This window comes from Carassius auratus, unplaced genomic scaffold (assembly GCF_003368295.1).
Source record: "Carassius auratus strain Wakin unplaced genomic scaffold, ASM336829v1 scaf_tig00217234, whole genome shotgun sequence".
NCBI classification, from domain to species: Eukaryota; Metazoa; Chordata; class Actinopteri; order Cypriniformes; family Cyprinidae; genus Carassius; species Carassius auratus.
In genome coordinates this window covers 13,714-32,295 of record NW_020528955.1, presented here as the reverse complement: position 1 = coordinate 32,295, position 18,582 = coordinate 13,714, and the positions used below count along the sequence as shown (strand labels likewise).

At 34.9% G+C, this 18,582-nt stretch overlaps 1 protein-coding gene and 1 long non-coding RNA gene across 2 annotated transcripts; one reads left to right on the top strand and one right to left on the bottom strand.

Annotated features, from left to right (window-relative positions):
- The first annotated feature begins 349 nt into the window (after nucleotides 1-349).
- On the top strand, nucleotides 350-885 carry LOC113100302 (uncharacterized). Its single transcript, XR_003289595.1, has 2 exons — nucleotides 350-407; nucleotides 487-885. It is a non-coding gene; the product is annotated as an uncharacterized LOC113100302 (long non-coding RNA).
- Nucleotides 886-12,377: 11,492 nt separating this feature from the next.
- LOC113100301 (membrane-spanning 4-domains subfamily A member 4A-like) lies at nucleotides 12,378-15,100 on the bottom strand. The gene is made up of 6 exons (XM_026265087.1): nucleotides 14,914-15,100; nucleotides 14,221-14,331; nucleotides 14,055-14,123; nucleotides 13,720-13,854; nucleotides 13,295-13,405; nucleotides 12,378-12,383 (listed from the first exon to the last, which is right to left on the bottom strand). The coding sequence occupies exons 1-6, from the start codon at nucleotides 15,067-15,069 to the stop codon at nucleotides 12,378-12,380; spliced, it is 588 nt and encodes a 195-aa protein (XP_026120872.1). The 5' UTR covers nucleotides 15,070-15,100.
- Nucleotides 15,101-18,582: the final 3,482 nt, after the last annotated feature.

Here is an 18,582-nt window from a genome sequence, read left to right as displayed (position 1 = left end):
GTTGATAATGGTGGAAGATGCGATTTGGAGAAGAATTGTTGAATAAAGTCGCTGTTTTAATTTTGTTTGCACAAAAAAGTATTTTTGTTTACTTTGTAAAATTATGGTTGAACCACTGGTGTCACATGGACTGTTTTACTGATGTCCTTACTATGTTTCTGGGTCTGGGAACATTCCAGTTCTGTTGTTAACCATACAGGGTCCAGATGTGTAACATTTTCCACTGTAATGTTTGTCAGAATCCCATCTTGACTGCTTGCCTGGATTTCCCATAAGAAGATGAATGACTGACTTTTTTTCATGTCATTTTAGAAAAAAAAAAACAAAGGCTAAATTTTGTTGTTTTCATCTTCAGACTAATGAAATTGAAGTATCCAAATGAAGACCCTAGCAGTATGGAGTATATGGTGAGTTCAAGGTTAATAAATTATTTGTTAAAGTTAATACACAATAATTTGAGTTCTCCATGCTTTTAAATACTTCTAGGATACAGACGTTGCCAGCAGTCAGGAGGTGATCCAGAAGACTCCTGGGAATCTATTTGAAGCTGCATCATTGAAGACAGTCCAGCAGAAGTTGGAGTTTTAAAGGATACAGTTCTTCAGGACCTATAGCAGTTTACAGTCTGCAAAACCATGTTGCTGGGACTGATTTATGGACTGAACTTGAGCAACCCTCCTGAATTCAGGTACACATTTGGAATACTGAAGAAGTTATTTCTGGAGCCAGTTTCTGTTCCTGGAATAAGGTTTGATTGGTTACCCATGAATGCCAATTAGAATTGTATTTGCTATTTTGTGTAATTTTGTAATGTGGTTTAAACTGTATTTTACTGTGTGTAATTATTTATTGCTTGTTTAACAAATACACTTTGATCATTTGTGACATCTTGTCTTTTGTCTCATTACAAGACAAAACATACAAAAAATGCTTTGTTGAAGGGAGTAACTTCAAAAAGAAAATATTGTGTTAAAGTAACTAGAACTAATTGTGTGGAACCACTGTCCATAATTGAAATGAGTAATTTGAAACAAACCTCCTTATGTTGATAGAGTGAAACAAATTTGGCTAGATTGTAATAAACCAAAACATGTTGAGTTAACTTAACCAGTTTAAGTTGAAGCAAAGTCAATAAATTGAGTTGGTTGAACATTACTATTTCACATAGATTCTACCTCATTCAGTTGTGTTGTCACAACACAAGGAGTTTGCATAGATTCAAAAATTCCATTAATGTTATCAAAACACAATTTGGTTGTGTGGAACCACTGTCCATAATTGACTTAAGTAAGTTTAAAGAGTCATTTTTTTGAGTGTGTGTCTGTGGTTCTCATAATGACAGATAAGCAATACGTATCTGGTAATGTCAGATTAAACTGTAATGTTATCTGATACACACTGTCTGTACAGATTTAATATATCTTGATCTATACGGACTGGCGTTTGTACAAGTGTTGCTAAGTTTGTATTCGCAGAATTCACTCTGTCTCACGTCTCAGTTGTGAACATCACTCAAATACAGAGATTGATTCTGCCAGGGTGAGACCTTTTATACAGACTGGGTCTGTGACATCATGAAACAGTGATATATATAATAAATAAATAAACATAAATGCATAATGAAGGGTCATTCCCATCTTGAACGCATTAGTGCGTGCACTCTCTCTCTCTCTCTCTCTCTCTTCATCTCTCTCTCTCTCTCTCTCTCTCTCTCTCTCTCACACACACACACACACACACACACACACACACACACACACAGTAGGCTATTTTCATTTTTTAAGTGATCTTTGGTAAATATTCTATTCAAGACAGTATTGTGTGACTGTTTATAGTGGATCCTTTCATATTTAACATTGCGTGATGAACTTAAAGTGGTCAAACGCATCCGTCAAGCGCTATTCAACAAAAACTCAGGGCAAACATGCATGGGGGGGGGGGGGGGTGGTTGACTGGTATGTGTACTGTGCTAGGCTAACTTGTATACTCAATGATCATGTAAATACAGGTGTTATTTTATTATATATATATATATATATATATATATATATATATATATATATTATATATATATATATATATATATATTTTTTTTTTTTTTTTTTTTTTTTTTGCATATTTTGTATTGAATAGCTTCGTCTAGAGAGTATTACAATTCTTCCTTTGTATCAAGAGTCATTAAAATGTTAAATGTTGAACAACTGATTTATTTGAAGGCTACAGTCTAAGTTACGAAACCTCTACTGAAAAAAAAAACTGACTCTTGTGGGGTTTTTTTTATTCAGCAATGGAAAAAAAATGTGTAAAGTTAAATAAAGTGAAATAATAAAATAAAAATAGAAATAGCCTAAAAGCTACTTATAGTTGTGCTGTTTGTACTGACATAAATCTGACCACTAGGGGGCAGCAATGTATATAAAACGAGTTTCTCTTCTCAGCACTTTATACAATTTCTGAAGCCCACGTCTTGTTGCATTCTACAGCACACCTAAAACAAATATTTCATATTAACATTCATACTGGCTCTTGTAAATTACGTATTTTGTAGAATTCAATTGTTTGTGCATATCTTTACAGTGCATGATTATATTAATAGATATATATCACAAACTAATTTCTTTATGCTAAATCTCTGGAACTCAGCTAGGTTTATTGCTGGACTGAGTTCAGCAAGGTGTCAATCTGACAGTCACCCTGACGTCACCCTGCCCGACCTTTCACTGCCAGAAAATGAATGGGTATAGTTGTGAATTTATCCCTGGTAAGAATGTGAGCTGTAATGGCCTTTAAATCAGTATAGGGCTGGTGTACATACCACAGACAGTTGAAGGGAGCATTTATGGGACGGTTATTGCCTACAATCTAAAATATTTATAGAGCTGTAGGAAGACAACAATAAAGCCGATCCTGGAACACCCTTCCATATCATAATTCAACCATCAGCCATTTCTGGATAAACAAGCATACTGACATGAGATCAGCCGGTGTGAGCTGCATAACCTTAGAAGCATTTATAGCTTTCTTACAAAAATGATTAATAAGTGATACACACATTAGATTAAGCTTTTTTTTATTGTCTGAACTGACCTCTTTGCGATCCTTCCAGAGTGACAGAGATTTTTTGTGTGTGTAACTGCTACAGAAAAGCGCTAAAAGAGATGCAGCATTTAATACCCCATCACGGAACAAGCACTTGTTATATGACAATGAGTGATGTCCACCCTGACCTCTCCTTCTCTCTCGCCTCATTTGCATGTTACGCACAAAAGGACACACAAAGGGACGTCTGCCACCCTTAATGCCTCTGCTTCACCCCTGTTCTGCTCCGTCTCCGAATAATGAAGCCATGTGCAGTTAATTTCAGATGACTTCACACAAATCAGAAGGGTCAGTCGTTCAAACAGCTTAATAGACTGATAGAATGTAACTTATATCTGACATACAGGCTTTAATGACACCCTGCTGACAATAAAAATGAAATAGTGACACACAAGACAAAGACTCGGTCAATGCAATGAACACCTATAACACAACTTAAAAAGGAGCTTCTGCTCCAGCCATGTCCTCATGGTGTGTTTTATAAGAGGAGAGGGAACATTGAGGAAGATATTGGGGGAAGCATCTTATCCCTATAACTACAAGGTGTTCAAAAGTTGACCACAGTCTGGCTATGTTCAGAATGGAATAATGGTAAAAACTGTGCAACACTTTTTACCATTATTCCATTCTGAACATAGCCAGACTGTTTGCCTGCTCTTTTTGTAATAGTATGTGAAACACAACACATGAATATGCCTTTATAAATATTTTAGACTGCAGTAAATTGTAGATACATGACCTCATTGAGTATTGTCTATGCATCATCCTGGATACCATAAATATAGTATCTTAAATTCAGTTACTGATTAATTACAGTGAGAAGGATATGTTGCATATTTGGCTGAAAAGCCTCCTAATGTGATATGATATAGTCTTCCAATACTACTACTAATACACTACTACTACTAACAACAACAATAATTTTCCAGCAGTCATTACCTTCTTTTCAGTATGCAGAAATGAGAAATGAACAGTGTTACTTTAATATTTAGTATTATAGTTAAATACTTGAATTTGAATACTTCTAAATAATTTTATTTCAGTTTCAATTTAATCTTTATTCAGTAGGCATGCAACATTTCAACATTTACTTTTAGATTAATTTTCATCTAATGTACTTTTTTTTTTTTTTTTTTTTTTTTTTAGTTATAGTTAATAATAACAACAATGTTAAAAGAAGAACATATTCTCTGGGTGATGTATCTACATGAAAAGACAGAAACAAAGGATGGAAAAGGGGCAGAAATAACTATTTGGAACATCAGCGAAATCAGATTAAGGTTTATCGTCTCACTGTCTCCCTCAGTGTTTTGAGACATGGTAACATAAATATTTTGGCAGGTGGTGTTTAGAGGGTATTAAAGCTCAGTGTTTGGGATATTGATCAGGGACTGTGTGCCAGGATCTGCAGAGAGAAAGGGAAGAGGAGAAAGAGAGAAAGAATGACCTTGAAGCAGGAGGGTTGACTGGATAAATAAATTACAGGAAGGAAAATGCTTGAGAAAACTAATTTTGTGCCACCCAGGAACACTAAGACTGTCCCACATATACTTGCTAGATGAGAGTCCTAACCTTTGTGTGTGTGTGTGTGTGTGTGTGTGTGTGTGTGTGTGTGTGTATGTTAACACTTTAGTAGAGGACCAATTCTGACTATTAACTAGTTGCTTATTAGCATGCATATTATTCATATATTGGTGGTTTATTAGTACTTCATATATTCTGTATGACCACATGCTACATCCCTAAACCTAACCAAAACCTAAATTTAACAACTACGTACTATTGGAAAGCAGCAAATTAGGAGTTATTTAGGCAAAAGTTATAGTTTATGGTTTGTTGCATAAAGAGGCATACATAGGTAAATAAAGGATCACCTGCAAGTGAGTGTGCGGTCTTAGGACTCTTAAACAAATCAACAAAAGAGCAATGATATGCAATTGCGATATCAAGTCTAAGTCAGCTTAATGCAGTAAAAGTAGCAATTTTTTTATTATAATAAATAAAAAGAAAACTGAATAGAGAAAAAATAGAGCAAGCTACTGTTAGAGACCTTTTTGCTTTTGCTAATTTTATAATAAATAAAAAGATAACAAATAGATAGAATACAAAAGATTGGAGAAGCAAGTGTTCTTGAGGTTTCTTTTTTTTTTTCTTTTAGAAAACGTCTAAGGTTATGTATGTAAACCTGGTTCCTCGAGGTAATACATTTAACATTTAATCATTTAGCAGAAGCTTTTATCCAAAGCGACTTACAAATGAGAACAATAGAAACAGTCAGGTCAACAAGAGAACAACAACAGTATACAAGTGCCATGACAAGTTTCAGTTAGTCTAGTATAGAACGCATAGCCAGGTTTTTTTGTTTTTTTTTTATAAATGAAAAGACAAGAAAAGGAAAAGTGCTAGTATTAGTTGGTTAAGTGCAGGCAAAAAAAATATGAGTCATTAGATGTTTCTTGAAAATGAGTAAAGACTCAGCTGTACGAATTGAGATTGGGAGGTCATTCCACCAGCTGGGCACAGCCAAGGAAAAGGTCCGTAAGAGTGATTTTGAATTTCTTTGGGACGGCACCACAAGGCGCCGTTCACTTGCAGAGCGCAAACTTCTGGAAAGGCACATAAGATTTAACCAGTGAGTTTAGGTATTTTGGCGCCATGCCAGTGGTCGTCTTGTAGGCAAGCATCAGTACCTTGAATTTGATGCGAGCGGCTACTGGTAGTCAGTGTAACCTGATGAGGAGAGGAGTAACATTAGCTTTTTTTGGCTCATTGAAGACAACCCTCGCTGCTGCAATCTGGATCAATTGCAGAGGCTTGACAGTACATGCAGGAAGGCCCGCCAGGAGAACATTACACTAGTCCAGTCTGGAGGGAATAAGAGTGGGCGCTTTGTCTGAGAATGCTTTGGAGACCACCTCTAGCATGATGACTCTGAACTACATGTGTAATCAGTCCAATGTATGGGCGAGATGTCATAGGCGGGTGACATCAGAGACCAGTAAGCATAAAAGCACAAGCGGCGAAGCTTGCATTTAGCCTCAAAGGATGAAGCAAGAGCATGCCAGAGATTCCGGAAGTTTGGCACTGCCACACAGCGTCTCGTAATGACTTCAACAAAAAACGCTCGATCATGGCTGCCTCCTAGTACCTGTCAACGACAGAATTAACAGGGTCATGAACAGGCCCGAAGACACTTTTTTCTCATGTCAGACAGGGTGAGCCACAAATGTCTCTCTGCTGCTACCATGGCTGCCATAGACCGACCAATAGCACGAGTGGTCTCTTCGGTAGCACGGAGAGACAAATCAGCAGTCCTCCTGAGCTCTGTGATATCCTCAGATCTCATGTGATCTTCCGCTTCAACGGAAGCGGGACCAGTACCGCGGGGAACGCTAGCAAAGGCTTCCTCGGTGAAGAGAGCCCTCCGGGACCAAAGAAAATGCAGGGCAAGCCGCTCACAATGCGGGCAGTCGGCCCCCTCAAGAGCTGACTCTGCATGCTCCACTCCCAGGCAAACAAAGCAAAAACTGTATAATCCCCACCTGAAACGCTGCTTTTTTTTTTTTTTTTTTTAGCCCAGGTAAGATGCTGTAGAGCATCACTGTGATCCAGATTCCTAAATCGGCTCTTTAAAATGCTGAAAGTATGCTTGACTAAACTGTGTGCCTGGATATGTGCCTAGCTATAATAGACTATATATAGTCATATATATAGTCATATATATAGGCATTATCACTAGAAAATGAACACAAACATCCCTTTTAAATAAAATTTTGTTAACACGCAGCTTGGTGTGGGTGGTAATAGTAGAGCGTTAATTGCATCAGGCAAACAACACTGACAGTTGAATTCAGAGCATTTTATAATGATTCTAATTTGCATAGAAATAGCCAATAGCCTTTTGGTGCTTTTGGCAGTGTGGGTAGGTGCCAAATCCTAAGAGGTGGGTAGTAACGAGTTACATTTACTTTGTTACATTTACTTGAGTAATTTTTTTGGGGTAACTAATACTTTTTGGAGTATATTTAAAGATGGGTACTTTTACTCTTACTTGAGTAAATTTTTTTGGAAAAATCTGTACTTTTACTTTGTTACTGTGGGCTACGCTCCTCTCGTTACTTTATCTTAATGCAATAAATGTTAAAAATGCTTTAGTTTATTCTAAACGCGCCGTCTACTTTTCTCTGGACAATGAGCGATGCCCATTCGCGAATGATTCATTCTTTTGAGTCAATTCTGTTCAAAGGCTTGATCAAACCAATTGGCAAACGAGTGAATTGGTTCATGAATCAGTTTGAATGATTCGTTCAGTTCCCTACCGCACGCGCTGAGCGTCTGAAGTGGTTCAGCTGTAACGTTTAAGAATATCAGCAGCGTTGAAAACGTCGCTATGGAACTGCATCGTATTGAAAGCAAATGCGGAGAAATCGACAGAGCTTGCTTAAGACTGCAGAGAAATGTCCTCCAATGTGCATCAACATTTCCACACAACTTCAACGATCCCGGTGGTTTAATGGCATCCATTGGGCTTTGCAAACCCCACTCCTGGTACCATGTATTGTTCAGAGACAACAAATAAAGATATAAAGAAAAGATGGTACTGGCGTCTTTATTCCATGTGGCACACAAAGCATGTCTCCATTACCAACTCTTCCTCTAGGGAATGCACTTCATTTTATACAATACATTACTGCCACCTACAGGCATAAATCAGTACTCATCACAATAGATACTCATTACACAAAGGCTATTATTTTCTTACGATGGAGATACTTATTAGATGAACACCGCATGTGCTGTTTAACAGGTAATAACTTGGGCTACATTCGATTAGAGTACACGATACCACTGTGACATTAGTTTGTTGTGTGTGTGGCTTATAACAAAGGGGAGTCAAGTTGAATGCAGCTTCCAAAAGACAAAAAAATAGCCGGTTTAGAGTAAAGTAGTAGTAAACAGACAGGGTTTATAATAAATAACATAAATTGGAGTAAAGGATGATGAAATGTATACATTTATACACGCACACATACATTACATACATTTTATCTATACATCTAAATAAAAATAGGCTCAGTATATATGACCCAAAGTAACTAGTAACTAACTACTTGAGTAGATTTTTTTATCATCTGATACTCTTTTACTCTTACTCAAGTAACTATTCAGACTAGTATAAATATATCTTGAAGTACTTTTACTTTTACTTGAGTACAGTTTTTGGGTACTCTACCCACCTCTGCAAATCCTGCTGGAAAATGAAATCAGCATCTTAAAAAAGCTGGTCAGCAGAAGGTAGCATAAAGTGCTCCACAATTTCTTGGTAAACGGGTGCAGTGACTTTGGTTTTCAAAAAACACAATGGACCAACACCAGCAGATGACATTGCACCCCAAATCATCACGGACTGTGGAAACTTAACACTGGACTTCAAGCAACTTGGGCAATGAGCTTCTCCACCCTTCCTACAGACTCTAGGACCTTGGTTTCCAAATGAAATACAAAACTTTCTCTCATCTGAAAAAAGAACTTTGGACGAATTGCAACAGTCCATTTCGTATCTTTAGCCCAGGTAAGACGCCTCTGACATTGTCTGTGGTACAGGAGTAGTTTAACAAGTGGAATACGGCAACTGTAGCCAAATTCCTTGACACTTCTGTGTGTTTTGGCTCTTGATGCCTTGACCACAGCCTCAGTGCATTCCTTGTAAATTTCTCAAAAATTACTGAATCCAGTTTGCTGGACAATCCTCATAAGGCTGCGGTTCTCTCAGTTGGCTTTGCATATTTTTCTTCCACACTTTTTTGTTCCACTCAACTTTCTGTTAACAAGACTGGATACAAGCACTCAGTGAACAGCCAGCTTATTGGCAATACATTTTTGTGACTTACACTCCTTATTTGCATGTTACCATAATCTAATTGGTTGAGATCATGAATTGGTGGGTTTTTGTTAAATGTAACCCAAAATCATCTCACTAAAAGAATCAAAGACTAAGACTACTTCAGTCTGTGTGCCTTGAATTTATGTAATAAATGTAGTTTCACAATTAGAGTTGAATAACTGATATAAATTAACTTTTCCTTGACATTCTAATTTTTTCGAGAAGCACCTATATATATATATAGCAATGATTTTCAGAAGTAGGCTGTGTTCTGTACAGTAATCTGTAGAGCATCACTGTGATCCAGATTCGTAAATCAGCTCTTTAAAATGGTGAAAGTATGCTTGACTAAACTGTGTGCCTGGATATGTGCCTAGTTATAATAGACTACTCCATCATTTGGCATTACTAGAAAATGTACACAAACATCCCTTTTAAATAAAATTTTGTTAACACGCAGCTTGGTGTGGGCGGTAATAGCAGAGCGTTAATTGCATCAGGCAAACAACACTGACAGTTGAATTCAGAGCATTTTATAATGATTCTAATTTGCATAGAAATAGCCAAGTCACAATACTGTATATCATTACAAACATAAACTGTGTGAAGTGCTCTAAGTTTCATACGTTTTTGTAAGGGACTCTGGGATCTCTGTCTGAATCTATTGTCATCACATAGTAAAGTGCAAGGACATCAAAAATAAACCATTTCTGTCATTTACAGCTGGACCAAAGGGCACTGCAGGAGATTTCTGGTACATATACAGTACACACAATTCTTAAAGGTCTTCAGAAAAAGTGGGGTGCAGACCTCCGGAGTGGTTTTCTTTATTTTATTTGTTTTGTTTTTATTTTGTTATTAAAATGACATTTGATTGTCCGCCGGTTCCCGCCTCCTTCTTCCCGATGATTAAGAAGTTTTTATTATTACAATATATATATATATATATATATATATATATATATATACAATTTTATTTGAAACATAAATAATTTGTACGATTATAAATGCCAACATCACTGCCACTTGTGTTTAATTTAAAGTAGGCCTATTTATATCTTTCTTAAAAAAAGTAGAATCACAAATATTTCATATTAAAGAATAAACACTTATTTTTAAGTGTTTCTTATTTTCTATAATAAAGAATACAAGAAAGAATCTCAATAAGCCCTTATTTTCCATTTCTGAAGTTAATTGGCAACTCTAATGAGGATGTCATTATCTTTTGACTCCCCTGACAGTGGCACCTTCCTTAAAAAACAAAGAACAAAAAACAAAAAAACAAAAACAAAAACAAAAACAAAAACAAAAACAAAAACACTGAGGTGTAGGAGATATGCTAGCGAATAATAGATTTAAAAAATAATAAAAGTGAATGTTTGGTTATATGATAAAAAAGTTGAGATAACATATTATTAATTAATATAAATCATTTAAACATTTAAATCCTTTTTTATACTAGATTTAACTTAAATTTCAATACTGTTAAACTGACTTTAAAATCTCAAGGAGTTTATATGTTTAAACGGTAAAATGTCACAGTGCATGTTAATTAGCCTAAATGAACTTGTATCTTATATAGTATCCGGAGAACTTGATTGCATGTTAGCATAAAACTGAAAATTTAAATTCTTTCTTCTTCTTCTTCTTTTTTTTTATTTTTTATTTTTTTTAATTAACAATGCCTGCATAAAATGGGACCGCAACCTTTATATCAAACATTTTGAAATCGTCCACAGCTGAGCAATGCGGGAGGCAGGTTCTGCGCCAGAGCACACAAAGTGAATGCGCACGCACAAAGTAATTTTCAGATGCAAAAAAAAGAAAAGGAAGATGGATAAAAACATACACGAAACTTGTAAATAGTTAACATCATAGCCTAGATTAGGCCCAGACTCTGTTCCTAAGTATATAATGTAAATTTGTTAACCCCGCAGTAACAAATTTTAACAGATTGATCATCTATTTCGGTTCACTGTAAATTAAAAACAAACAAAAAATAAATTAGCTTTGTATTTCAACAAGTCACAGTGAACAGCTGTTTCCAGTGAATATGAGGTACCAGCGCGATCAAACAGCTGAAACAGAAAATACTAAATTTTTGGTCACACAATAAAGGCATGATTAAAAATGTTTAGCAGTTTGAAAAATCAAGAATAATAACAGAGATAATAAGGATTATTTCTAAATGCTGGACCGTTCTCATTTCGCACTGCATATGGAACCTGAAGATTATTATTTATTTATTTATTTATTTTTTACCAAGAATGAACCAAACTGAAAACATTTGTTAATTTTTGATGCATAGACTGTAGCCTAAGAATGTCCCACTTATTTAAAAATAACTCAGTGTAAATTTTCTAATGGTTTTTAAGGATGCTGCAATTTTGTATTACAATGTTATTGTTGTTTTACTTCGTCTTCTCATCTCTGTTTACAAACCAAAATGTTATAATTACATTCAGTTTGCAATCCGTCGCTTTGCACCACCTGGCGGTAGTTTCGTGAAAGATTTTAACACGCGACTGACTTGCAGTTAATGCCACAGCCCTGCGGTGGCAATGCATGTGGCGGTATTTCCCATTCTGGTTGTCCACCTACTGTATACTTTTATAATTACTCAGTTGCTCAGTTGTGTTTATTTTGAGCTATACTTTATATTTACATTACATGTATTAATTTAGCAGCAGATTAACCTAGATAATATGATAAGAATACCAGTTTGCCAGGCTGCATAAACTAGCTGTTTTTGTATCACTAAAAATATCCGGAAGATGCACACATTCATCTTAAAAATTCTTAGCTATGCAAACATTGAAACACACTTTCAATCTGTCCAAGTGAAAAATATAATTTTATGTTGAAATTAAAAACCTTACACATGTATTTTTTACATTAATTGTGTCATTTATCTCAAAGAAACATGCAAACCAGGGCAATAAAGCACAATATCATGATCAACAAAGCTCTGATAGTTTGCTTACTTATAAACAAAGCAAATATACAGTTTTTAAGGAATGAAGACTGAATGAGCTGCACAGTTTGAGAGTTTCTCAGGCCAGGGGCTAATCATTTCTGTGATACATGATGTCGAAGGTATCTCGTCGTCCCTGATCCTGAAGAAGAACAGACACACTCGTAAATATAAATGATGCCATTGAAGAACCTTTTTTGCCTAAATGGTTCCGTAAAGAACCTTTAGCATCTTTACGTTTCACAAAAAACTTTTTTGTGACAAAATAAGGTTCTTCAGATTATAAAAAAAAGGTAAGAAATAAATGGTTCTTCTATGGCATCACTGTGAAGAACCTTTTAAGCACTTTTATTTCTAAGAATGCATATGAAATCACTATAGACTACAATAACAGCACAATATCTGATAAACGTCCCCGTCTTATTGCTGAAAAACACAAGAGGACAGTGAATGGGAGAAGTGACATTTCTCAGAAGAATCTTGCTCAAGACTGTGGTGTTTGTCCTTCAGCATTAGTCAACAACGATGGCACTTTCTGTTCCTCTTTTTTCCTCTCATCTAATTCTTTCATTCTGTCTCTTGAAGCAACTATGGGGGCATTTTCACAGATTATAAGATTAATATAACCTCAACAAAGCATGTTTATTTGACTGACCAAAGAGGTTTTAATGTGTGTTTGTGGGTTGCGTTTATTTCTGAATGCTTAACAAATATAGCAAATGTTTTTTTCAAATATTTGTGCTCTTATGTGTGTCTGTTTAATTATCTATATTTTAAGGATAAATGTATCTTCAGAAAGTGAGGTAAATCTGACTTCACCTCCCATCCAGACATTGGAGTATGAGTTAAGCAGTTGAAACTAGTTTTATATTAAAAAAGACAATATACATCATTATTTAGTTAATGTGAGCTCAGCTATGTTCTGATAATGTTATCTCTAAGTTATAAGGAAAGTTATTTACACAGCAATCATGAGATGTTTTGCCCTTAAGCATTTTAGTTGAACATTCATCTAATTTAGATTTTTAAAATTCAAAAGTTCAAAACAGTTTCATAATGTTTCAGAATGGGAATGTTCGTTCAATGTTCAAATAACAAAGACATTATTATTATTTTTTTAAGACTGACCAAACTTTTTGAACATTCAAAAACTTGATGGGAATGTTACGAAAAAGATTTTGAGAACATATTGCAGTTTCCGTGTGTGTAGTACATTTGTACCTTAACAGGAACTTAAAAAAAAAAAAAAAAATACAAATCTAAAGCCTAGCCTGAAAGTTAAAAGCAGCTGTAAAAGCCTGAGGTTTGGGAACCTATGATTTTGGCTCATTACTCACCTGAGAAGGACAACAGCAGGTTTTACAAGCAAATGCTGAAAGACAGATGGAGATGATAAACTCAAGCACGGCGAATAACAGCAGCACCACCCTGATTCCAATGAAGAGAGTCTGAGAAAAATGTAAACATAACACAAATAAAAGTAACAATATAAATGATAATTACTATTCACACGTGTACACTGAATGCTCAGCATCCAGAATCTACTATCCTTGGGGTTATTATGATAATGTAATATATTTATCATAAAGTCATATACACCTAGGATAGCTTGAGGTTAAGTAAATCATGGGGCAATTTCAGTTTTTGAGTGAACCTGTGTACTGACCACACAGTGATCTTATAGTTATTTAGTTATAACTAAATACGTGTGAGTATAATAATTTCTATATTCTATAAAGTGTGAATGTAAAAGTTGACATACCTGATACATTCCAAATACATAACAGTATGTGGTACAGTAAGGGTATGGCCTTATAACCAAATCCAGTGAAATAAAAATAATGGAGATGCCTGCTGTTATAGTACTAAAAATGTTCATTCCAAGTGAAGCATTCACCTATAGAAAGAAAAACAATAAAAACAACAACATCAACATAAAAGCAATCATTAAATTAGAAAGTAATTTAAAACGTTGTGTTAACATGTTAACGTATATAGAAAAGTATCTGGAGTGTGATTTAAAAAGTACTCTACTTGATATAAATGAATTAATCGTAATAATAATCATGGTTTAAGAACCAGTAGCTGTGTACATACCAAACACAAACTGGAGGGTGAATTTATTTGATTTTCTGCAGCAATGCAGAGTGCTCCTGAGGTAATGTACTGAGAAGAGAGACAAAGGCAAAAACTGAGGTTTGCGTTGGCATATGTAGCTTGTATTATAAAGGGCAGAACACTTAATTGTATAATTAATTCTTACCATGATAGATCCCCAGTAAGGAACACCACTAATGACAAAGGCGGAAATTTCATTAAATGCAGACACAATGCCAATCAGGAGTGTCAGCAGACCAATCATTATCTGGACCGTCTGTTTAAAAAATAATGTACATATGTTCTTTTATAAAGAGGGAACAATGGAAAATACACTATCAATGTATGGCAGCTGTAGTTATGGAGTTATAAGTGTATTTGAAAAATATCCCCAAAATATATTCTGCTAGTGTGGAAAACTATCGTGTGTAAATGTCACTGTATTTGCGGATTTGCAAGATATGGTTACTTAATTTTTTTTGATAGTTTGCAACTTCTAACACATTGCTCTCTGTGACTGATACTGGCTTACTTAGTTGGGGACACTTTATTTACAGCGATTTTATTTTGCACAGATATTATTTAAACTGAACTGATCAGAGATGATATCACTGAATTCAATGATAAACTACCTTTATCTGTCATTTTGCATTATTGACACACTGTTTTCCTAATTAATGTTGTTCAGTTGCTTTGAAACAATCTGTTTTAAATCGCTATATAAATAAAGTTAATGACTTGACTTGACACCGTAAAGTTGACTTATTTACTCTGTAAATGATAAACCTATGGCCACCAAGTCCTCAAGGCAATATATCCAAAAAAAGTCAATTATTTGTGTTTATGAGACATTTCTCACCCCAAGGGCTTTCGGTTGGCCTTTCAGAAACTCCTGAATTCCCCAAAGAGGCACGGGAGCATGTGTCACCATCGTACCAGGTGTTGCTTGTGTTGCTGGTTGAACCTGGATGACGAATGTTGAAGAGTTTGTGTTTGCTGGACCAGTGCTGGACATTCTGGTTTCTGAATCTCAAACTGACCTGTACAAAACAGTAAATCAAAAAAAAAAAAAAGTAAATCAAAACAGGTAAACAATATGATTATGGCTTTATTAATGCAATTTACAGTGTATTTATTAAAGCATACTTTATTAAATATTATTGTCATTCATATCTGTATCATGTCACTTGACGAAAATAACAAATGACTCGCACTTGAAGACGTGAGACATGAGCTAAATATTTCTGTTTCCTGTTGAATTGGATGTTGCGCAGGCACAGTCAACACTAAATGAATGAATCAGCCTTTGGAACTTACTAAAGATTTGTTCAAGAACAACCCATCACTGCAGGTGATAAACAGTTCCTGGTTTCCTCCAGACATGATTCTTGAATCTGAGCTGCATAATTTTGCATTGTAGACCAATTTTAAGCAAATATTTGTAAGGTTAATTGCAGAACTGTGTTGGCTTAATTGACATAAATCATGCTCTTTTGCACAATAAGCAAACTAGTATGTATAGTATATTTATTTTGTACATAGTTTAACAGCATTAAGTTGAGAGTAAATATAATTATTTGTCCATTTTAGACAATGATTGTTGTTGTTTGTTCAATACGATGACGATACCATGATAAAAGCTTAAGGAATTATTTTGATACGAAAGTGTGATAAGTCACATGCCTGCACTACTCATATCTGAATATCAAGTCGTAAAATTACTATGTGTGCACAAATAAGTACATACATAACAATTTATTCTATAAAATAATAATAATAATAATTATAATAATTATAATAAAAAACAATTATAATAAATGGCTGTGGCATGTGATACATTTGAGTTGTGATTCCGTCCCTTGTCCTCTCTCTCTTTACAGTCTATGTTTCATTGTAATATGTAATGTAAATATTAAATAAATAATAACTGTCTGTTAACAGAAACGCCATCTACTCTCACTACTAGTGGAGAAGGTAAAACAACAGTTGACTCCGAAGTCATAATACATTCAAACACGGTTTTGCAGAAATGCATTTAAAAAATAATGTATGGCATATAAAATACATACATTTTTTGATGATTCATAAACTCATACTCAAGTTCAACATACCAAAAACACAAAACACACATCAAATATTGTGACATTTATATGACAGCATCATATAAATTATTAGAAGGACATAATGGACTTACCGATTAATAAAGCAGAACTTGTAATATGTTGTTTACAGCAGAAATATTGAGATATATCCAGCTGAAGACCCGCAGCACAAAAACTGGTAGTTAGGGGCGGAGTTGTTGACAATGATAGAGCACATCTGTAATGTTTTTGCCATCATATCCTATAAGAAACTTAACCATGTTTTTTTTTTGTAGTAAAACCATAGCAACTACATTATACCATAACAACTACATTATACAGCTACATGGTCTTTTTAATAAACCATAGTAACTATAAAATTAACCATGATTTTACTGCAGTAAAGGACCCACTTTATATTAAGTGGCCTTAACTACTATGTACTTACATTTTAATTAATAATTCAGTACAATGTACTTATAGTGTACATACATGTTTTTACATTGTACTTATATTTAAAAAAAAACGACATGTAATTACATCTGTATTTAATTTATGTAATTACATTTATAATTACACTGTTGACCCATACTTTACACCTTAACCCACCCTTAAACTTACCCCATACCCCAACCCTCTCCCTAACCTTACCCCTATCCCACCTCAATAGCAGCAAAAGTGTTTTAACCTGCTAACTGTCACCCCATCCCGTATACGGGACGCCTACGTTGACTATACTATATTACAATCAAATCTAATCTAATCTTGACAAACTATATATCGTTGGAAAGTTCTAAGACTCCCAAATATATATTTTACCAATATTTTTTGTAAAAAATTATGTAGGAAAGGTAATAGATTCATTTATGACAAGAGTGCACCCTCAGAAATCTACATTGCAAAAGGAGTTTTGACCTTTTTTTAAAAAATAAGACTTCCTCGTTGCCTTTTTCTCTATCACATTTTAGAAATCATCAGAAGTTATAAATTACTGACAACATGGGCACTATTTTCTCTAATACATTAGAAGCTGTTGCCCCGATCAAATTGAAAAAAGTTAGAGAAAAACGTACTGTACCATGGTATAACAGTAATACTCACTCTCTCAAGGAAGTAACTCGTAGTCTTGAACGCAAATGGAGAAAAACTAACTTAGAAGTTTTTAGAATTGCATGGAAAAACAGTATGTCCAGCTATAGACAGGCTCTAAAAACTGCTAGGGCAGAGCATATCCACAAACTCATTGAAAATAACCAAAACAATCCAAGGTTTTTATTTAGCACAGTGGCTAAGTTAACAAATTACCAAACGCCACCTAATTCAAATATTCCACCAACGTTAAATAGCAATCACTTTATGAATTTCTTCACTGATAAAATAGATAACATTAGAAATACAATAGCGAATGTAGATTCTACATCATCTAACACTTCAGTTTCATCCATCGCACCCAAAGATAAACTGCAGTGCTTTACAACCATAGGACAGGAAGAGCTAAATAAACTTATCACTGTATCTAAACCAACAACATGTTTATTAGATACTGTACCCACTAAATTACTGAAAGAGCTGTTACCTATAGCCGAAGAACCGCTTCTCAATATCATTAACTCATTGATCTTAGTGCTGCGTTCGACACTATAGATCATGACATACTCATAGATCGATTACAAAACTATACAGGTATTCAAGGGCAGGCTCTAAGATGGTTTAGATCCTACCTGTCCGATCGCTACCATTTTGTTTACTTAAATGGGGAGTCATCTCATTTATCATCAGTAAAATATGGAGTGCCACAAGGATCCGTCCTAGGTCCCCTTCTATTCTCAATATACATGTTGCCCCTTGGTAATCTTATTAGAAAATACGGAATTAGCTTCCACTGTTATGCTGATGATACTCAGCTATATATCTCAACGAGACCAGATGAAACCCAATTATCTAAGCTAACAGAGTGTGTTAAAAATGTAAAAGATTGGATGACAAATAATTTTCTCCAATTAAATTCAGATAAGACAGAGATACTAATTATTGGACCAAAAAACACTACACAGAATCTTGTAGATTACAATCTGCAACTAAACGGATGTACTGTTACTTCCTCTACAGTCAGAAATCTGGGTGTTACATTAGACAGCAATTTGTCTTTTGAAAATCATATTTCCAATGTTACAAAAACTGCATTCTTCCATCTTAGAAACATTGCCAAGCTACGAAACATGTTGTCTGTTTCTGATGCAGAAAAGCTAGTTCATGCATTCATGACCTCTAGACTGGACTATTGTAATGCACTTCTAGGTGGTTGTCCTGCTTCATCAATAAACAAGCTACAGGTAGTCCAAAATGCAGCAGCTAGAGTCCTTACCAGGTCAAGAAAATATGATCATATTACCCCGATTTTACAGTCTCTGCACTGGCTACCTATTAAGTTCCGTATCAGTTTCAAA

What these genes read in the sequence shown, in the direction of transcription:
- LOC113100301 (XM_026265087.1), bottom strand. Translation starts at nt 15,069, where the DNA reads ATGTCCAGCACTGGTCCAGCAAACACAAACTCTTCAACATTCGTCATC. An exon ending in CTTACTGGGGATCTATCATG is followed by an intron (nt 14,124 to 14,220) that starts GTAAGAATTAAT and finishes CTCTCTTCTCAG; the next exon opens with TACATTACCTCAGGAGCACT. An exon ending in CACCCTCCAGTTTGTGTTTG is followed by an intron (nt 13,855 to 14,054) that starts GTATGTACACAG and finishes TTCTTTCTATAG; the next exon opens with GTGAATGCTTCACTTGGAAT.